This window comes from Chiloscyllium plagiosum, chromosome 33, assembly GCF_004010195.1.
Source record: "Chiloscyllium plagiosum isolate BGI_BamShark_2017 chromosome 33, ASM401019v2, whole genome shotgun sequence".
NCBI lineage: Eukaryota > Metazoa > Chordata > Chondrichthyes > Orectolobiformes > Hemiscylliidae > Chiloscyllium > Chiloscyllium plagiosum.
Genome location: NC_057742.1, coordinates 19708942 through 19725176, shown reverse-complemented (window position 1 = coordinate 19725176; position 16235 = coordinate 19708942). Strand labels below are relative to the sequence as shown.

The following is a 16235-nucleotide window of genomic DNA, read 5'->3' as shown; positions in this document are numbered from 1 at the left end:
GCTAAATACCAATTTTGGGCTGTTGTGTGGAGGGTCTGTCTCTGTGAGCTTTAGCAAGTTGTGCAAGTCTCTGCTGTTCACCATGTTATGCTTCTATGGTGTCAGATCTAGAAGTAGAGGTCCCTTTAAGGCACAGACAAATTGGCACCAGAGTTGATTAAAGAGCAGTTGATGCTCATTAGTCATCTGAGGGGCCCTCCTGTGCTGCAGTGGTAGTGTCCCTACCCCGGACCGCAGGGCCCAGGTTCAAGTCCCGCCTGCTCCAGAAATGTATAATAACATCTTTGAGCAACTTGATTCGAAAAATAGGTTAAATTTAAAAAATAACATTTAAGTGATGAGTGCTAGGGGTGCAGTGGTAGCATCTCTACCTCTGAGCCAGGAGACCCAGGTTCACATGCCCTGCTTCACTGGTGTGTCATATTATTTCTGAACAGGTTGATTTTTAAAAAAAGCCATGTTCTGATGGCTCTTGCATGATATAATCCCTACATCTGGGCCAGAAGGTCTGGGTTCAGTTCCCACCTGCTCTAATAACATATTGATTTAAAAACATCTACATCTGCTGTGAAATAGTCATTTGATTGAAATGTAATTAGAGGAAAGTAATGAGCTCTTTATTTTGCATACATTATAAAACAAAAGAATCAAGTCTTCTGTTCTGCGTCTGGTGCCCAGCAAGCAGCCAACAAGTATCATGGCTGTCCAAAGACCGATTATCAAGCCTAACATTGTGAAGAAACACAAAACTAAGTTTGTTTGTCATCAGTCAAATTGATATGTGAAGATTGCACATAACTGGCATAAGGGATTGACAATAGAGTGCACAGATGGTTTAAAGGTCAGATATTGCTGCCCATTAGATGCAGCAGCAACAAGAAGATCAAACACATGCTGCCATGCAGGGAAATTGCCAATGAAGAACGTCAAGAAGCTGGAAGTCCTCATGATGAGCAATAAAATGTATTGCGCCAAGGTTTCTCACACTGTCTCCTTCAAAACCCACAAAACCGTTTTGGAGAGGGCAGCCCAGTTTGCAGTCATGATCACCAATTTGGATTCCAGGTTATGCAGTAAAGGGAATGAAATTCTCTTGGCAAAACTTCAACTCCTTGAAAAATCTTAAAATATCTGTATTTAGAAAACAGCCACTTTCAGACAATGGTCTTATGATGCAGTGGTACTGTCCTTATCTTTGAACCTGGGGATCTGGGTTCAAGTCCCACCTGTCCTGGACATGTCATAGGATGTTTGAATAGATTAAAAGTATCTAGAAAAGATCTGAATTCTTCCTCAGTGGGTTGTTGGTTTCTAGACAATCAAACGTTCCAGAAAAGAAAGACAAAAGTCATTTCTGTTTCTAGCAAGAAGCAAAGCTCCCAGTAGTTTTTTAAAAATTAAATAGCTGTGTCATGCTGCAGGATTACAAATAATAACTATCTACCTGTGTTTTTGGATTTGGAAGAGTGAGGTGGAGATGTGGTCATGGGCCAGTTCACTACTCAAGATGAAGCAAGGTATGGCTTTCACTTTATTATGATCAAGAAGGAGTAAAATTAGAAATAAAGCATTTTCAGAACTGTGTAACAAACCTGAATAGCTGAGTTGGCGATTCTAATATGATTTCTGTACAGAACTTACTAAAACGATGATTTGCTGGAATCCGACAAGGCTGGTCACTATTTGATGACAGTCAATCCACAGAAGAGTATATCATAAAATTTGAGAGTTTTGCAACTGACTTTAGAAATTCTGGAGTCTGTGCTGGCATCAAGTACAAAGCTTGCATGCCAACTTTTGTTTTTAACAGGTTTTGTGAGAACGACTCTGTATTTGAACAAATCACTGCTGCCCTAAATAGACCTGTTCCAGATCCCTTTACAGAAGGTTGTGAATTCTGTGGTAATACAGATCCTGGAAGACTCTATGATTACTAACTCACAAAGTTGAAGGGTGCCTAGTCACAAGCACCCATATAAGTATAGAATTGCTGAACTGTATTTTGAAGACGGTCGTACCCTTAGATTTCTCAATCAAAGGAAAATGCAGGTTTTGAGTTATAGATAGCAATAAATGACTCTCCGAGATCCAAGGGTAGTGGTTAATAGATGGTTCTAGTTTGATTTCAAATATCACCATGGCAGAAGTTATCCAAGGTTGAGAAGTCAAGTATTTGAAGCAAAATTCTGAGAATGAATATGATGAGGCAAACAGTTGAAAAATGGTGCGAGTGAAAAAAGACTTAAGTTAGTCCATAAGTATCTTAGTTGCTAAAGCATTCATTTGTGTCTACTAGACAAAATGGCAGTACCTCAATAGTGTCTGGTGTAAAATGGTTGACCTGTTATTTGGAAACTGGATAAAGCATACAAAAATTGAGTTAAAAAATTCAAAAACAACTTTTTTTTGATTCAAGGATGCTAATTTGTTACCATTTCTAAAGAAAGTGGCTCTCTCCTGTGAAATTGCATCATTTCTTAAGCCTAATGTCATTCAAAAAAACACCATCATTACTGAGTACATCTTAATGGAAAAAAAAATGAAAATGTGTTTGGACATGGAGAACGATAAAGCATTTGTATTCAGTAAGCAGTAAACTCTCAAAAGTATGGGATTGTGCTATTATTATATTCCATCGAGGAATCCTGAAATTTCTTGTTGAGAGGAGTCTGGTTCTTTAGAAGAGGATTATGTGGAAATTTCATAAACAATTTGCTTATCTGCCATCACAAAACCTAAAGTTACAGTTTAAAGGATGCCAAAATTGTTGATATAGAATATGAATCCCATGTAGAACATGTCACTCAATTCTTCACTCCTCAAAGCCTATTTATCACTTAGGTTTTGTTCTGCTTGTTAAAAATGTACACTGTGTTGTTAGATTTGGAAATGGCAAATTGAGAGGTGACAAGGGTGGACTAAAGTTACACTGGAAGAAACATTAAAAAGTAGAATCAAGCAAACAATGAGAAATCTTTAAATGTGTATTCAGTACATTGCAAGAAAAATGTAATTCACTTAAAGCTAGAAACAAGGAAAATAATTTTGGGGTGCCACAGATGAATAAATAACTTCAAGTAAAATTGCATAAAAATAAAGAGACATTAAAGAAATAAAAACTAAAACAGAAGATAAGGTAGAATACAAACAACATTAGAAAGCTTGAAAAACAGGCAAATTGGTAAATGATCTTGAGCATAGAAAAATGTGAGGTACACATCATGGCTACATTTAAAACAGAGATTAGGCAAATTGTTTTCTTTGAGGGTCATGGATCTTTAGAGCTCATTGCTTCTACAACCTTTCCAGGAAGAGTCTTTGAATACTTACAAAGCAGAGTTTGGTAAATTTGTGTTAAGCAAATAGGTGAAAGGCTATTTAGGTTAGGCAGACATGTGGATTTGAGATCACAGTTAGATCAGCCATGATTGAATGGTGAAGCTGGCTCGAGGGGCTGAATGGTTTACTGCTGCTCCTAATTTTGTTTTTGTAAATGGGATTATGATATGCTGAAAATTTGAGTTGAGTTATATGGAATGTAAAGAGAGCCATAAAACATAAGTAGCAGAAATTAGTTGCTCTGAATTGTATGTTACTGTGTGGTGAAAACGAGGTAAAAACAATGACTGCAGATGCTGGAAACCAGATTCTGGATCAGTGGTGCTGGAAGAGCACAGCAATTCAGGCAGCTGTTACTGTGTGGTGTCCTACATCTACACCACTTGTTACAACCAATCAGAAATAGTCTTATTTTAGGAGGGATTTATTGCCGCCTCTTCCTTCTGATTGGTACAAATGTTTTGAGCAAGTAATACAGGAAGTGACATGGCCACTGGTGCATGCCGATTACATTGAGAAATGTAACAAAAACAGAAATTGCTGGAGAAAGTGGAATGAAAGCAGAAGTAATGTTTCCAGCCTTTTAATTCTTCATCAACATTCTTCACCTACACCTAAACCATCCCATGCCACTCTCAGCCTTATTGTTGGATACTATTTCCTGCAATAAGACAGAAGGAAAAGCTTGATATGATGGAATTGGATGGAAGAGGGATGTTGGGACCGAGTGAGAAGGAGAAAACTGAAGGAAATCCAGTCTTAGTACTAGGAAAATGGTTGTTGGGGAAATCAATGGGATTGAAGGCCAGTAAATCCAAGAGTCTGATCACCTACATTCCAGAGTACTAAGAGATGGCTCATGAAATAGTGAATGTATCAGTGGTCCTCTTTCAAGCTTCTTATAGACAATGGATCAGTTCGTATGGATTGGAGGGTAGCCAATGTAGCGACAATATTTAAAGAAGGAAGAAGAGAGAAAATTGAATTATCAGTCTCAACCACTTGCAGCCACCTCCTCAACCCATACCTCATCACCTTGTAGTCTTGTTCTCTTTACCCAAGCCCGTTTTGTAGCCTCAGTTTCCCTGTTGTATTTGCTGCTGATAGGTTTTGTTGTGAACAGGAACAAATAGAAGAGAGAACCAGTCTGATTGGAAAGACAATTGTCACTTATAATTATGAGGTGTGGCTTTTCTCTCATTGGTCACCCTGTAATTGAATTTTCTTGGGCATATTAGTGCTTTTGGATTCAACCGCGGCCTGCCTGTATTTTGAGCCCCAGTTTGTTTTTCTGGATATTTTTAATCAACCTGATCAGACATGTTAAGACATAGCTCTGGATCAGGTAGGTCTTGACGCCAAGTATTCCAACCCAGAAGTGGGGACTTTGCTCAAGTGTGAGAAATAACTTGTCAGTTTTATGGTAATTGTGGCCCTTTGACTAATTTTTGAAATATTGTATTATTTTAACTTTTTGCACCATTCAGAGAAATAAGCATTGATAAATCAGATCTAAGCAAATGTGTAAGATGCAGTATTTTTGCCATGTCTTGAACAACACAATGCCTATTTTAGAACCAATTGTGGGACAAAAAACTGGAAGATGCTGAACTCCAAAATGGATTCCAGTGTTAAATTATTTTCAGTAATTCATCATCTAAATGTAGATGAGTTTTTTCCATTCTTTGTTATCAACAATTCACCTTCCAAGGTTTTTCCAAAGTGGAGTGCACAGCAATGGCCCTCAATTAGAGCCCAGGAGCTGAAACAAAGATCAGAACCATCTAGTGAGTGACGAGGGAGGTCATCTACTTAGTTTGGGAGTCAATAGGGAATATAATCTCTTTATTAAACTTTAGTAAAGTCAGTGTAATACTAAGTGTTATTTTCATCAAGTTAGCCCAATAAACTCTATTTAGTACTTCACAATGAAAGGCAGGGGACATTACTAATACAGAGCACAGTCAATATATTACTGAAATGATCATTTATTTTATGTGTGATTTCTGATGTGAATGTAAAATGTACATTTACAAGCAAGGGAAGAAAATTTGCAATGATTGTCATTTTGAATTTAATGCTGTGTTTTATTTTATTATATCCAAAATCTTTTAGGAAATTATCTTTTTATTTAAATTATGTCATAAACACATAAGAAATAGGAGTAAAGACCTCACCTTGGTCTTTGTTTTGGGACTGTTCTTCCCTGGCTCCAGACCAGAATGAGGAAAATTATCCTTCCTGCATCTGTCTTTTTCATTCCTTTTAGAAATTGGTATGTTTGAATGAGATCATATTTCATTCTTGTAAACTCCAGAGGACATGGACTTTCCATAATAATCCCTCCATCTCAGCAATTAGTTTGGTTAGCCTTGTTTGCACTCTATCTCTGGCAAGAATATCTTCTTTTATGTAAGGAAAATTGCACAATACTCCAAATCTCATCAAGGCTGTATGTCATTACAGTAACACATCTTTTCTCCTGTATTCAAGTCCACTTGAAGTAAATGTCAGCATAATATTTACTTTCTGAATTACTGTGGTGCCTGCCAACATTCCCTCACAGCTTACCAATCATGGTGCCAATGGGAAGCTCTGCACACACCAATCAATGTGCTGACATATGGATTCTGCTTGCTGGAGCTGCTACTATGCATGGATATCCATACAAGGGCAGTTTAAATTGCAGAGAATATTGATATCCGCACATTAACTGTCAGTGACTAATAACAAGGCCTCTATGTCCCTTCAAAATTTAACTCACCTCAACCTCTTGCTATTTAAGAAATAAAAAGGAGCAACATTGCTGAAAAGTGAATGAGCTCCCTCTTGAATAAAGTAAGAACCTCGAGAGATAGCCAGTATATCTGCAATACAAAATACCTATTTTAGAACAAATTTGTCGTGCCTGCAAAAGAAAACTTGGTCAGACTTTCTTCTGAGCCGATCTCAGCTTCAGCTCTTAGAGCTATACTTTTACTTCACGCTGCAACTGCACTTCACGTCAGCAGAAGTACTAAAGTACGAAACTTTTTTTAACGAGGGATGAACAATACCTGTAAATACAAGCTTCTACTTTTTGAATATATTTAGACTCTATAAATTTAACTCTGAAATTCTCTGGCTGAATTCAGCATTTTGGAGCTTCTAAATTAGCTGGTGGGCTCTGCCATATTGAGTTGTAGTCTGTCACAGGTACAAAATTAATTTTTTTATCTAAAATATGGAAACCTCATGAAGTGCACAGGAATTGATTTTATTCTTGAGGAAAACGTTATTATCAAACATGTCTTGAAGTATGATCCGTTTTCAATATCTCATGATTTCCACAATTGTATGCATATACTGTGAGATACAAAATATTCATCTGCACAGTGCCAAAACTTGCACATACTAATATTTGAGATTAATCCAGGAGGTAAAGCAAGAAGTTACAATATTAGAAAAAGTGTTTGAAGATTTGTAGTTTGCTTTAAAATATCGTATAATCCTTTGTATAGGTTTGTTTTAAATGCACCAAACAAAGAAGCTAAATATCATGGCCAGCTTTCATTGCGCAAAAAAGTGTTGGTAGCCTGCCATTAAATAACTTGAAGCAGGTTTCATTGTACTGCTATGCCTAAACATGGGGATGTTTTAATTTCACGGAGAAGAGATTTTTAAAAAGTGTCTTTACTTTACTGATAATTAGAAGATAGTTTATTAAAGTTGTACGTAATTTTAAAATTTGAAATAACTTCCTCCTAATATTTTTCCTGCATTGTTAGAAAAATGATTTTTGTAGCAATTTTCTGAATTAAAAAAAAAATCCTGTTTACAAATAAATTGAGGCTCTTATTGCCTGTTCACAGCAAGAGATGACAAGCCATATGACTGCACTGTGATTTTAGAATTTTGATAATGTCAGGTGGAAGTTTAGTGATGGGTTTACAGCTGGAATTGTTTAAAAGCTGGTAACTAAATTTCTCCTTAAATAAACTTTCAAGGGAGAAACATTCATCTCGATTTGATTACTGAAGAGTCTTGTGATTTTTAAGGAAAAGATGCAAATGATGGGCAAATATGAATGCTTCCCACCAGTTTTGATTTTCTGAAGAAAGCTTTTTGTTGACAAACTCAATTTAAATTTATTTAAACTCCTTTCTTTGCAGATAGAGTGCATCACTTTGATTTTAATTCCACTTAGTTCTCCAGCTAAGTAAGTGGTTTAGAATCTGCTGTTAGGTCTTGTTGACTCGTTGTTTAAGCTAGTGGATGTTGTTCAGGTGCTCAGACGCTATGTTCCCCTTTGCTTGTAGTTCACTTGAAACACAATCACTTGAACATCTTAGGCAAGATTTTAAAATATTTTGTGTGGGATGAATTGCAATCCTACATCTGACCATCCTTTTTACCTGCATCTGGAGTTCTATTTTCATTTTTCAGCACTGGATCTCAGAAGTGAATATCAGCCTCGGAGTTGGCATGGTGCAGAATGATGCCAAGATGAACAGGCTTAAATTGTGAAGGCATGTTGCTCAGACGATGACTAAATCTCTTGACCATAGAAAATTAAGTGATGAGCTAATTTTATAGTACATCTAGAAAAGCTATTATCTGCAACAGAATACAGAACAAGGGAGCACAGTTTTAAAGTTAAGCTGTTCAGGTAATGTCCCGATGTTCTTCATATAATGAGTTGTGGAAATCTAGAAGTTTCTTCTCAAAAAAAAGTTATTGAGGCTTGGTCAGTTGGACATTTATACCAATTGGTAGTTATTTCTTGGGTAAGGATCTTAAGGAGTACAGAACACAGAATAAATTGAGTGAAATACAGATCAACTATGATTTAATTGAGTGGTAAAACATTACTGCTCCAACAAGTCTTTAAGTTTCTTCAAATAAGAAATAGATTATGTACTGTCTTTAATCTTTAAATCAATCCTTTTGTTTTATTTCACGATTACTTGTGTTCTTACAAATACAAATATGAATATTGTGGGATCTGAATGTGACTCTGGAAAGGAGTGGGGGTGGGGCATTTTATTTGGTATTCGTTTACACTATACATTTGCATTGAGCAAAAGAGGATTGCAACTATCCAAACTTATTTCAGTTATAATGCTTAGAATCAACAGCAAGTGAAGAATTTCATTAAGTCCTTCTGGTCTGGAGAAGAGCCCAAATTCCAGAGTTGAAAGAACTTTGTTCTAAATGCTGTAGTCATTTATATATTTAATGAAAAGCCGTTGCTGTGCTATGAGCTGCAGTTGAGATTTTGTTTATTCTCTGACTGTAAAGTAATTACAGTCTTGATTAAATTGTATTCACCAGTACAATGTATAACTTTTATTAAACCAGATGGATGTGCATTTTAAAAGCGTTTAAATATGCCAACAAAGGACTTAATAGAAATTGATAATGTTCTGTGCATCTTCAAATTTCATGTCAAGAAAATTAACATTTATTTAATAGGTGATATGATGAATTGTCTCACATAATGACTTTAAGTGGAATTCCCTCTTGTGCAGAATCGCAGCCACTGCCTTTCGTTTCAATGTTGGTATGCAGTTCTGAATGGTTTATGGGAAACAGATGCTTTTGTTTTATTCTTTGCTGCCTGACATTGTCCTGTTGGCAATATTAAAAATATTTTCAAAGCTAACTTAAATTATAGTGTTTCCTAAGTAAATATATTGGATAAATACACTGGGGAATTTTAAGATGTCTGTCAATGACTTTTGGCATTCTTCAAAAGACTTGGCCACAAGCTCAATTTTTTTCATAACATATTGTGAAAGGCAGCCGATTTTTTTTTCGTAAGATGTTGTGGCCTCCAACCTTTTAGTACAAAGGATGTAGTGTACACAACAAATGTCTTCCTTCAGAAACTGCGAATCGTCTTTTCAGACTTCCTGTTTCTGACAGCAGCTAGAAAGGATTATGATAAATGTAATTGCTGATTTGCTTTAGGCATATTCTTTGTGTTATAAAGTTGCTCAATAGAATTTTTTTACAGTAATTAGACTCAAGGCAGTCCATTTCAAAAAGGGATGTATTCTAGGAAGAAATGTCAAGGTTTGCAATCTGTTTAAACCACATCTATAAGAAAAATGTAAAGCTTCCTTTAGGTAGCAGTCAGGATAATATCTCCTTTGATTTTGGTAAGTATGTTAACTGCTATTTTGCTGTGAAGCACGAAGGGTTATAAAGACCTCTTGCTGTATAAAGTGCAGCCAGCCATCTCTTGGCTAATAATTTTAATATTTATAACTTTCATTTAAATTTAGCTCTTAGTCTCGGCGTAACCATTTGAAAAAATTCTGAGTAGAGGCATAGTGCTTCCCCTAAGAGATTAAATCAATGTGAAAACAGGTCAATGCTTGTTATTTGTCCTTGCCAATTTTTGGTGTTCTGGAGAGAAGCACAGATTTATACTTTCTCTGTCTTTTTAGAGGACCTTGGTTAAAGTGGAATAAGCTATGGGGAGAAAAGTATAAATTAAAAACCAAGATAATTAGACCTCAAGGTTTAGTACAAGGATTCAGACGAAAATGGCAATGCTTTATTGGTTTCTTAGGAAAACACAGGGGAACCATGCTTTGATCAGTATATATTTAAGCTACACAAGAATCATAAGTAAGATCATAAGAAGTAAACAAATGAAGGGTCATTCGACTGGAGAAATTAAGAATAATTTGGAGAGTAATCAAGAACTTCATTATGCACATGTTCTGGATGTAAGTTTGCTCACTGAGCTGGAACCTGAGCTACGATTCTCAAAACTCATTATGCATGCATGTCTGAAATAAACAAATGTAGATTTTTAATTGTGAATCTTCTCTTGGACTATTGGGAGGTGACACATGGTTATTATATACTTCTCCAAAAAAGGAAAGATAGGTTGAAGAGTTACTTTTGCCTCCCCCACAGTATGAATGAGGGGTCATTCAACTGAAGAAATTAAGAATAATTTGGAGAGTAATCAAGAACATCATTATACATGTGTGTTTGAAATTGATAACAGATAATACCAATGTAAACCAAAATGCTTTTCTGATAGAAAGGTAAGTTTTAATGAAAGTGACGAGGTGGGAATGGCAAATTTTTTTGTACGTGATGTAACTTTATACATTAATGATGGAAGCATTTTAGAAACTGAGATGCCAAGGAGGGATCGAAGAGGCTGTATTTAGAGTCTTTGTGGGTGACTTTACTAAATAATTTTAATTTGATTTTTTGAAGTAATGCAAAGTAAGTTCAGCTTTTTGTTTTTCAATTTTTACAGCAGCAATTCTTGGACCAGCAACGCATGCAACAGCTTCATGTGTATCAGGCTTCTGTAGCTATGGGAAGTATGTCTGTGACAGACAGGCATCAACCACTCTGCAGAGCCCAGTCCTCCCCAGCAACTGCAAACTTAAAAAATCCTGGCACTGAGAAACCTATCAAGCACCTTTTCACTACTGGTAAGGGAACTGCAGAAAAAGCTGCAAGATCTCAAAGTAACAGCTGTGTTGTTATGAATTAATGAGTAGACACATTTGACTCTTAAGAACCAACAATGCAGGGAAAATATACTGGGGCACAAGACTTTGAAAAGTTAGCCATTCAATGCAAATCTGAAGTATTATCCTTCTCAAGGTTTAAAAATATGACATTTACATCCAATATGGATGAATTTATAAGTTTGAACTGTTCATAATCCAAAGTAAATATGGTAGGAATAATAATTGCACAACTTATTCTTTTGGTTGTTAATGCAACATGATTGGAGTAATCCTTAGACAAGTCTTAAATTTAAAGTCCTGTGCTCTTCACAATTTTTGTATTACCAATTTGACCACAGCCATGAGAGGTCTTGTGGCTTAGTTGGTAGCACCCCTGCCTCTGAGCCAAAACATCACCTAATGCATTTTAAAACTTGAATTACTTAGTTTCATTTGACTATAAATTATTTGTTTTCTGAAGTGGGAACTAAAGTGATGAAATACTTGCTTGTGTTGCAAGTTTCAATCTCCTTTTTTCTTAATTTTTATGGGTTTTATTCCTCTGGTCAGAATATGCTTTGCTCACTTATTTTTGTATACTTCAACATAAAACATGGCAAAATCAGCTTATTAATACTTGAACCTTTTTTAACATCATCAATGTCTGCTTACACTTATATTCCCTGGCTAATCTAATAAGGTTTCTTAAGACATTTCAGTAAAATAGAAAAGAACTAAAGATTAGGAAAGAAACATTGGAATAGTAACCAAAAGCAAGATTGAAAGGACCCTTGAAGTAAGTAAAGGAATAACCAAGATGAATTGGCATAGATAGTCTAGTTATATATTGAGCTGAAACAGCTGAAAACATTTCACCTGAAATGTAGAAAAAAGAAAGGGGCAATGTCAAGAAGGCATGGGTGGCATCCTGGCTCAGTGGTTAACACTGCTGCCTCACAGCGCCAGGGACCCCAGTTTGATTCCACCCTTAGGCAACTGTCCATGTGGAGTTTGCATATTCTCCCCGCGTCTGCATGAGTTTCCTTTGAGTGTTCCAGTTTCCTCCCACAGTCCAAAGAAGTGCAGGTCAGGTGGATTGGACATGCTAAATTGCCAATGGTGTCCCAGGATGTGTAGGTTAGATGGATTAGCCATGGGAAATGCAGGGATAGGGTAGGTGGGATGTTTATCAGAAGGTTGATGTGGACCTGATGGGCCTAATGGCCTGCTTCTACACTGTAGGCATTCTATGATATTTTCTTGTTCTGGTATTGAATTATAATTCATAATTAAAATTCTTTACATTTTCTATGCATTTGTGATCACTGAACCAAACATGTCCACATTGTTTACTTTTTAAAAAAATTAACTGAAGAGAATTGGAATCTATACAACATAAAATGCCTCATAATTCCTGGGGTGGGAGGCATAAATTGGTAGCAAATTATTCAGAAGTAGTAAACATTTAGAAAGAAATTAGGCAATGTTAATTGAATTTGGCACAATGTCCAGTGGTTTCTACTTCACAAACTTTCCAGTTAATTTTAATGTGTATTTAAAAGCATCTGATCTCTGTGATAGCCAGTTTGGGATAGAATATAACTGGTATGGTTAAATGATAGCTCCCATTCTAAATTTTATTTCTAAATAACCTAAAGGTGTAGTTAGCCAAGACCTGCTCCAAAGCAAAACTAACTAATTAAAAGGAAAACTGGTGAACTGATGTTGCTCATGAAGGCATGTGTCCATATAGTTGGATTCACTACAGATGCTGTAGAATATTTTTACTTTTATGCTCAGAACCTTCCTTACATTCTGGTTTACCTCCAGACCACATGGTTTTTTTCAAAGGATAATGCTGTCATAATATCCTAAACTTATAGAACATAGAAAGTTACAGCTGAACAGTGGATTTCTCATTGGAATCTTACATTACCAGCTAGCATTCCATTACTGCTTCCAGTACAATGTGCTAGGGGGTATCAAAGTTGAAAGATTGAGTAAATAAATGTGTGACCACAAAAATAGTGCAGCAAGGAGAACTTTAGATTTCTGTGGCATTGGGGCCGATTCTTGGGTTGATGGGACTTGGACAAGGAGGATTCATTAAACATGTTGCAGGACTGGGACTGAGGCAGTTGGGAAAAATTGTCAAGGGGATAGGAATTTAAAAGCGAATTCAGATAGAATAAAGCTAGTTATGTGTACTAGGAAAGCTGGAAATACAAATACATAGCAACAGAAACAAATCCTAGAATCAAACTGTGTCAAATTGCAGAATAGTGTTAAAGAAGCTAAATTAACCATGCCGAATTGATGATGTGAGTGAATGCAAAAAGCTGTGATTTAACTTTGCTGTTATGGAGACATACCTACAGTGTGACCAAAACTTGGAACTGTGTATGAAAGGGTGTTCAAAGGGGCAAGGCAAAAAGAAAAGGGGATGGGATAGTACTGATAATAAGGGATCAGTGTATGAGTGAGAGATAATATCAATTAAAAGAACAAAATGTAGAATCTGTTTCACTGGAGCTAAGAAACAGCAAAGGCAGCAATAAATGGTAGGAGTGGTATATAGGCCACCAAACAGTTGAAAATCAGAGAAGCATATAGCGAGGGGAATGTAGGTGACTTCAATCGACATATAGTCTCAGAATTTCCATTGAACATCAATGCAGTGGAGGAAGAATTCTTGGTATGTGTTTGAGATAGTTTTCTGGACCAGTACATTGAGGGACCAATGAGGGCAATGGCTATTTTAAATTTAGTATTATGCAAAGAGAAAGGATTAATTAATAATATAAAGATCCTTCAGGAAACAGTGACCATAGTATAACATGATTTTCTATTAAGTTTGGAAAAAGTATAATTCAATCTGAATCTAGTGTTGAAGCATAAACAAAGTAATTATGAAGTTATGAAAAGCAAGTTGGTCATGCTAGATTGAAACAATACATTAAAAGGTTTAATGTAAAAAAGCAAGAAACATAAAAGCAGATCATAAAAGCATGTATAGTTATGTAAAAAGAAGATGCTTGTGGTTGTTGGAGGTCAGTGATCTCTGATTCAGAACATCTCTGGAGGAGTTACTCAGGCCCAACGACCTATTGCTGCTGCTTCAATGACCTTCCCTCCATCAGAAGGTCAGAAGTGAGGATGTTTGCCAACGATTGCACAATGTTCATCACCATTTGCAACTCCTCAGATACTGATGCAGTGTCTGTCCATGTGCGATAAGACTTGAACAGTGTCTAGACTTGGGTTGAAAAATGGTATTGTGCACGACGCAACTGCCATGAAATGACCATCACCAGTAAAAGAGAATCTAATCATCATTCTATGACATTCAATGGCATTACCATCACTGAAACCTGCCCTTATTGTCAGCATCCTGACAATTATCATTGACCAGAATTTCAGCTGGGCTAATCAGATAAATACAGTGGCCACATTGGCAGGTCAGAGGCCAGGAATCCTACAGAGAGTAATTTATATCCTGACTCTGCAGAGCCTGCCACCGTCTGCAAGGCACATGTCATGAGTGCAATGGAATACATAAGATAAGAGGCCTTGGTGTTAGAAGTAGTTTGTCATTTATATAAATTATTTGGATGAGAATATTGGTGCATAATTAGTAAGTTTGGGCTGATACTAAAATTGGTGGTGTAATGGACAGTGAAGATGGTTATCTAAGAGTACAATGAGATCTTGATCAACGGGGCCAAGGAATGGCAGATGGGGATTAATGCGGAAAAATATGGGGTGTTGCATTTTGGTAAGGCAACCCAGGTCAGGACTTACATAGTTAATGGTATGGCCATGCGGAGTGTTGTCAAACAGAGATATAGAGGTGCAGGTGCATCGTTCCTTTAAAGTAGCGTCAAACATAGACAGGGTGATGAAGAAACTGTTTGTCACACTTGCCTTCATCAGTCAAAACATGAATACAGGAGTTGGGACGTCATGTTACAATTGTACAAGACATTGGTAAGGGCACATTTGGAGCACTGCGTACAATTCTGGTTGCCCTGTTATTAAACTGGAAAGGGTACAAAAAAGATTTACAAGGATGTAAGCAACACTGGAAGGTTTGAGTTAGAAGGAGAGACTGGATAGACTGGGACTTTTTTCCCAAAGCGGAGGAGACTGAGGGTTAACCTTATAGAGGTTTATAAAATCATGAGGGGCAGATATTATGTTAATAGCCAAGGGAGAGGAGTTCAAAACTAGAGTACGTAGATTTAAAGTGAGAGGGGGAAGATTTAAATGGGCCTGAGGGGCAAGAGAGTAGCGCATATACAGTACAAGCTGCCAGAGTGAGTGGTAGAGGGGGGTACAATTACAACATTTAAAAGACATTTGACCAGGTACATGAATAGGAAAGATTTAGAGGGATATGGGTCAACTTCAGGCAAATGGGACTAGTTCAATTTAGGAAACCTGGTTGGCATGGACGAGTTGGGCCGAAGGGCCTCTTTTCATGCTGTATGTTTCTATGATTCTTTATTGGCAAAGATAGAGAATTAGTTCATGGATATAAAACAGCGAGTGAAAATAAGGGGTTCTTTTTCAGGTTGGTGTCCTGTGACCATTGAAGTTTCACAGAGATCCGTGCTTGGACTGCAACTGTTTACAATATATGTTAGTGATTTGGATGGAGAATGTGAATGTACTGTGCCAAATTTGCAAGTGACTCAAAAATAGTTGGAAAGACCGATTGTAAGAAGGTTACAACAAGTTCCCTGAGAGATATCGATACGTTAGGTAAATGGGCAAAAAGTTGGCAAATGGAGTGTAATGTGAGAAAAATGTGAAGTTGTTCCTTTTGGAAGGAGAACAAAAGAAGGATATTGAAAACAACAAATGCTGGAGATCACAGTGGGTCAGACAGCATCCTTGGAGAGAGAGCAAGCTAACATTTTGAGTCTAGATGACTCTTCATCAGAGCTAAAGTCAAGTGTGGAGAGGACAGCATTTATGCCATAGTTTGGGAGACGTGGGGGTAGTGGGTGTAGTGTGCTGATGGAGAAAAGATGTTGATAGTTCCGATCACTTAATCTGGACTATTAACATCTTTTATAGAGTCATAGAGATGTACAGCATGGAAACAGACCCTTCGGTCCAACCCATCCATGCCGACCAGATATCCCAACCCAATCTAGTCCCACCTGCCAGCGCCCGGCCCATATCCCTGCAAACCCTTCCTATTCATATACCCATCCAAATGCCTCTTAAATACCAGCCTCCACCACATCCTCTGGCAGCTCATTCCATACACGTACCACCCTCTGCATGAAAATGTTGCCCCTTAGGTCTCTTTTATATCTTTCCCCTCTCACTCTAAACCTATGTCCTCTAGTTCTGGACTCCCCGACCCCAGGGAAAAGACTTTGTCTATTTATCCTATCCATGCCCCTCATAATTTTG

General features: G+C 37.0%; 1 protein-coding gene and 1 pseudogene across 16 annotated transcripts in view; both read left to right on the top strand.

The window, feature by feature from the left end:
- The window catches only part of hdac5 (histone deacetylase 5), a 330777-nt gene that overhangs the window by 229704 nt on the left and 84838 nt on the right, over nt 1-16235 (top strand). For 14 of the 16 annotated variants that reach the window (XM_043675117.1, XM_043675114.1, XM_043675109.1 and 11 more), the window contains one exon: nt 10607-10787. The exons of 1 other annotated variant lie outside the window; for it this stretch is intronic. In XM_043675117.1, coding sequence (XP_043531052.1) covers nt 10607-10787 — 181 coding nt within the window. The remainder of the gene's footprint in view (nt 1-10606; nt 10788-16235) is intronic. One more of the 16 variants, XM_043675105.1, reaches the window with a different exon arrangement.
- On the top strand, nt 698-1331 carry LOC122539923 (annotated as a pseudogene).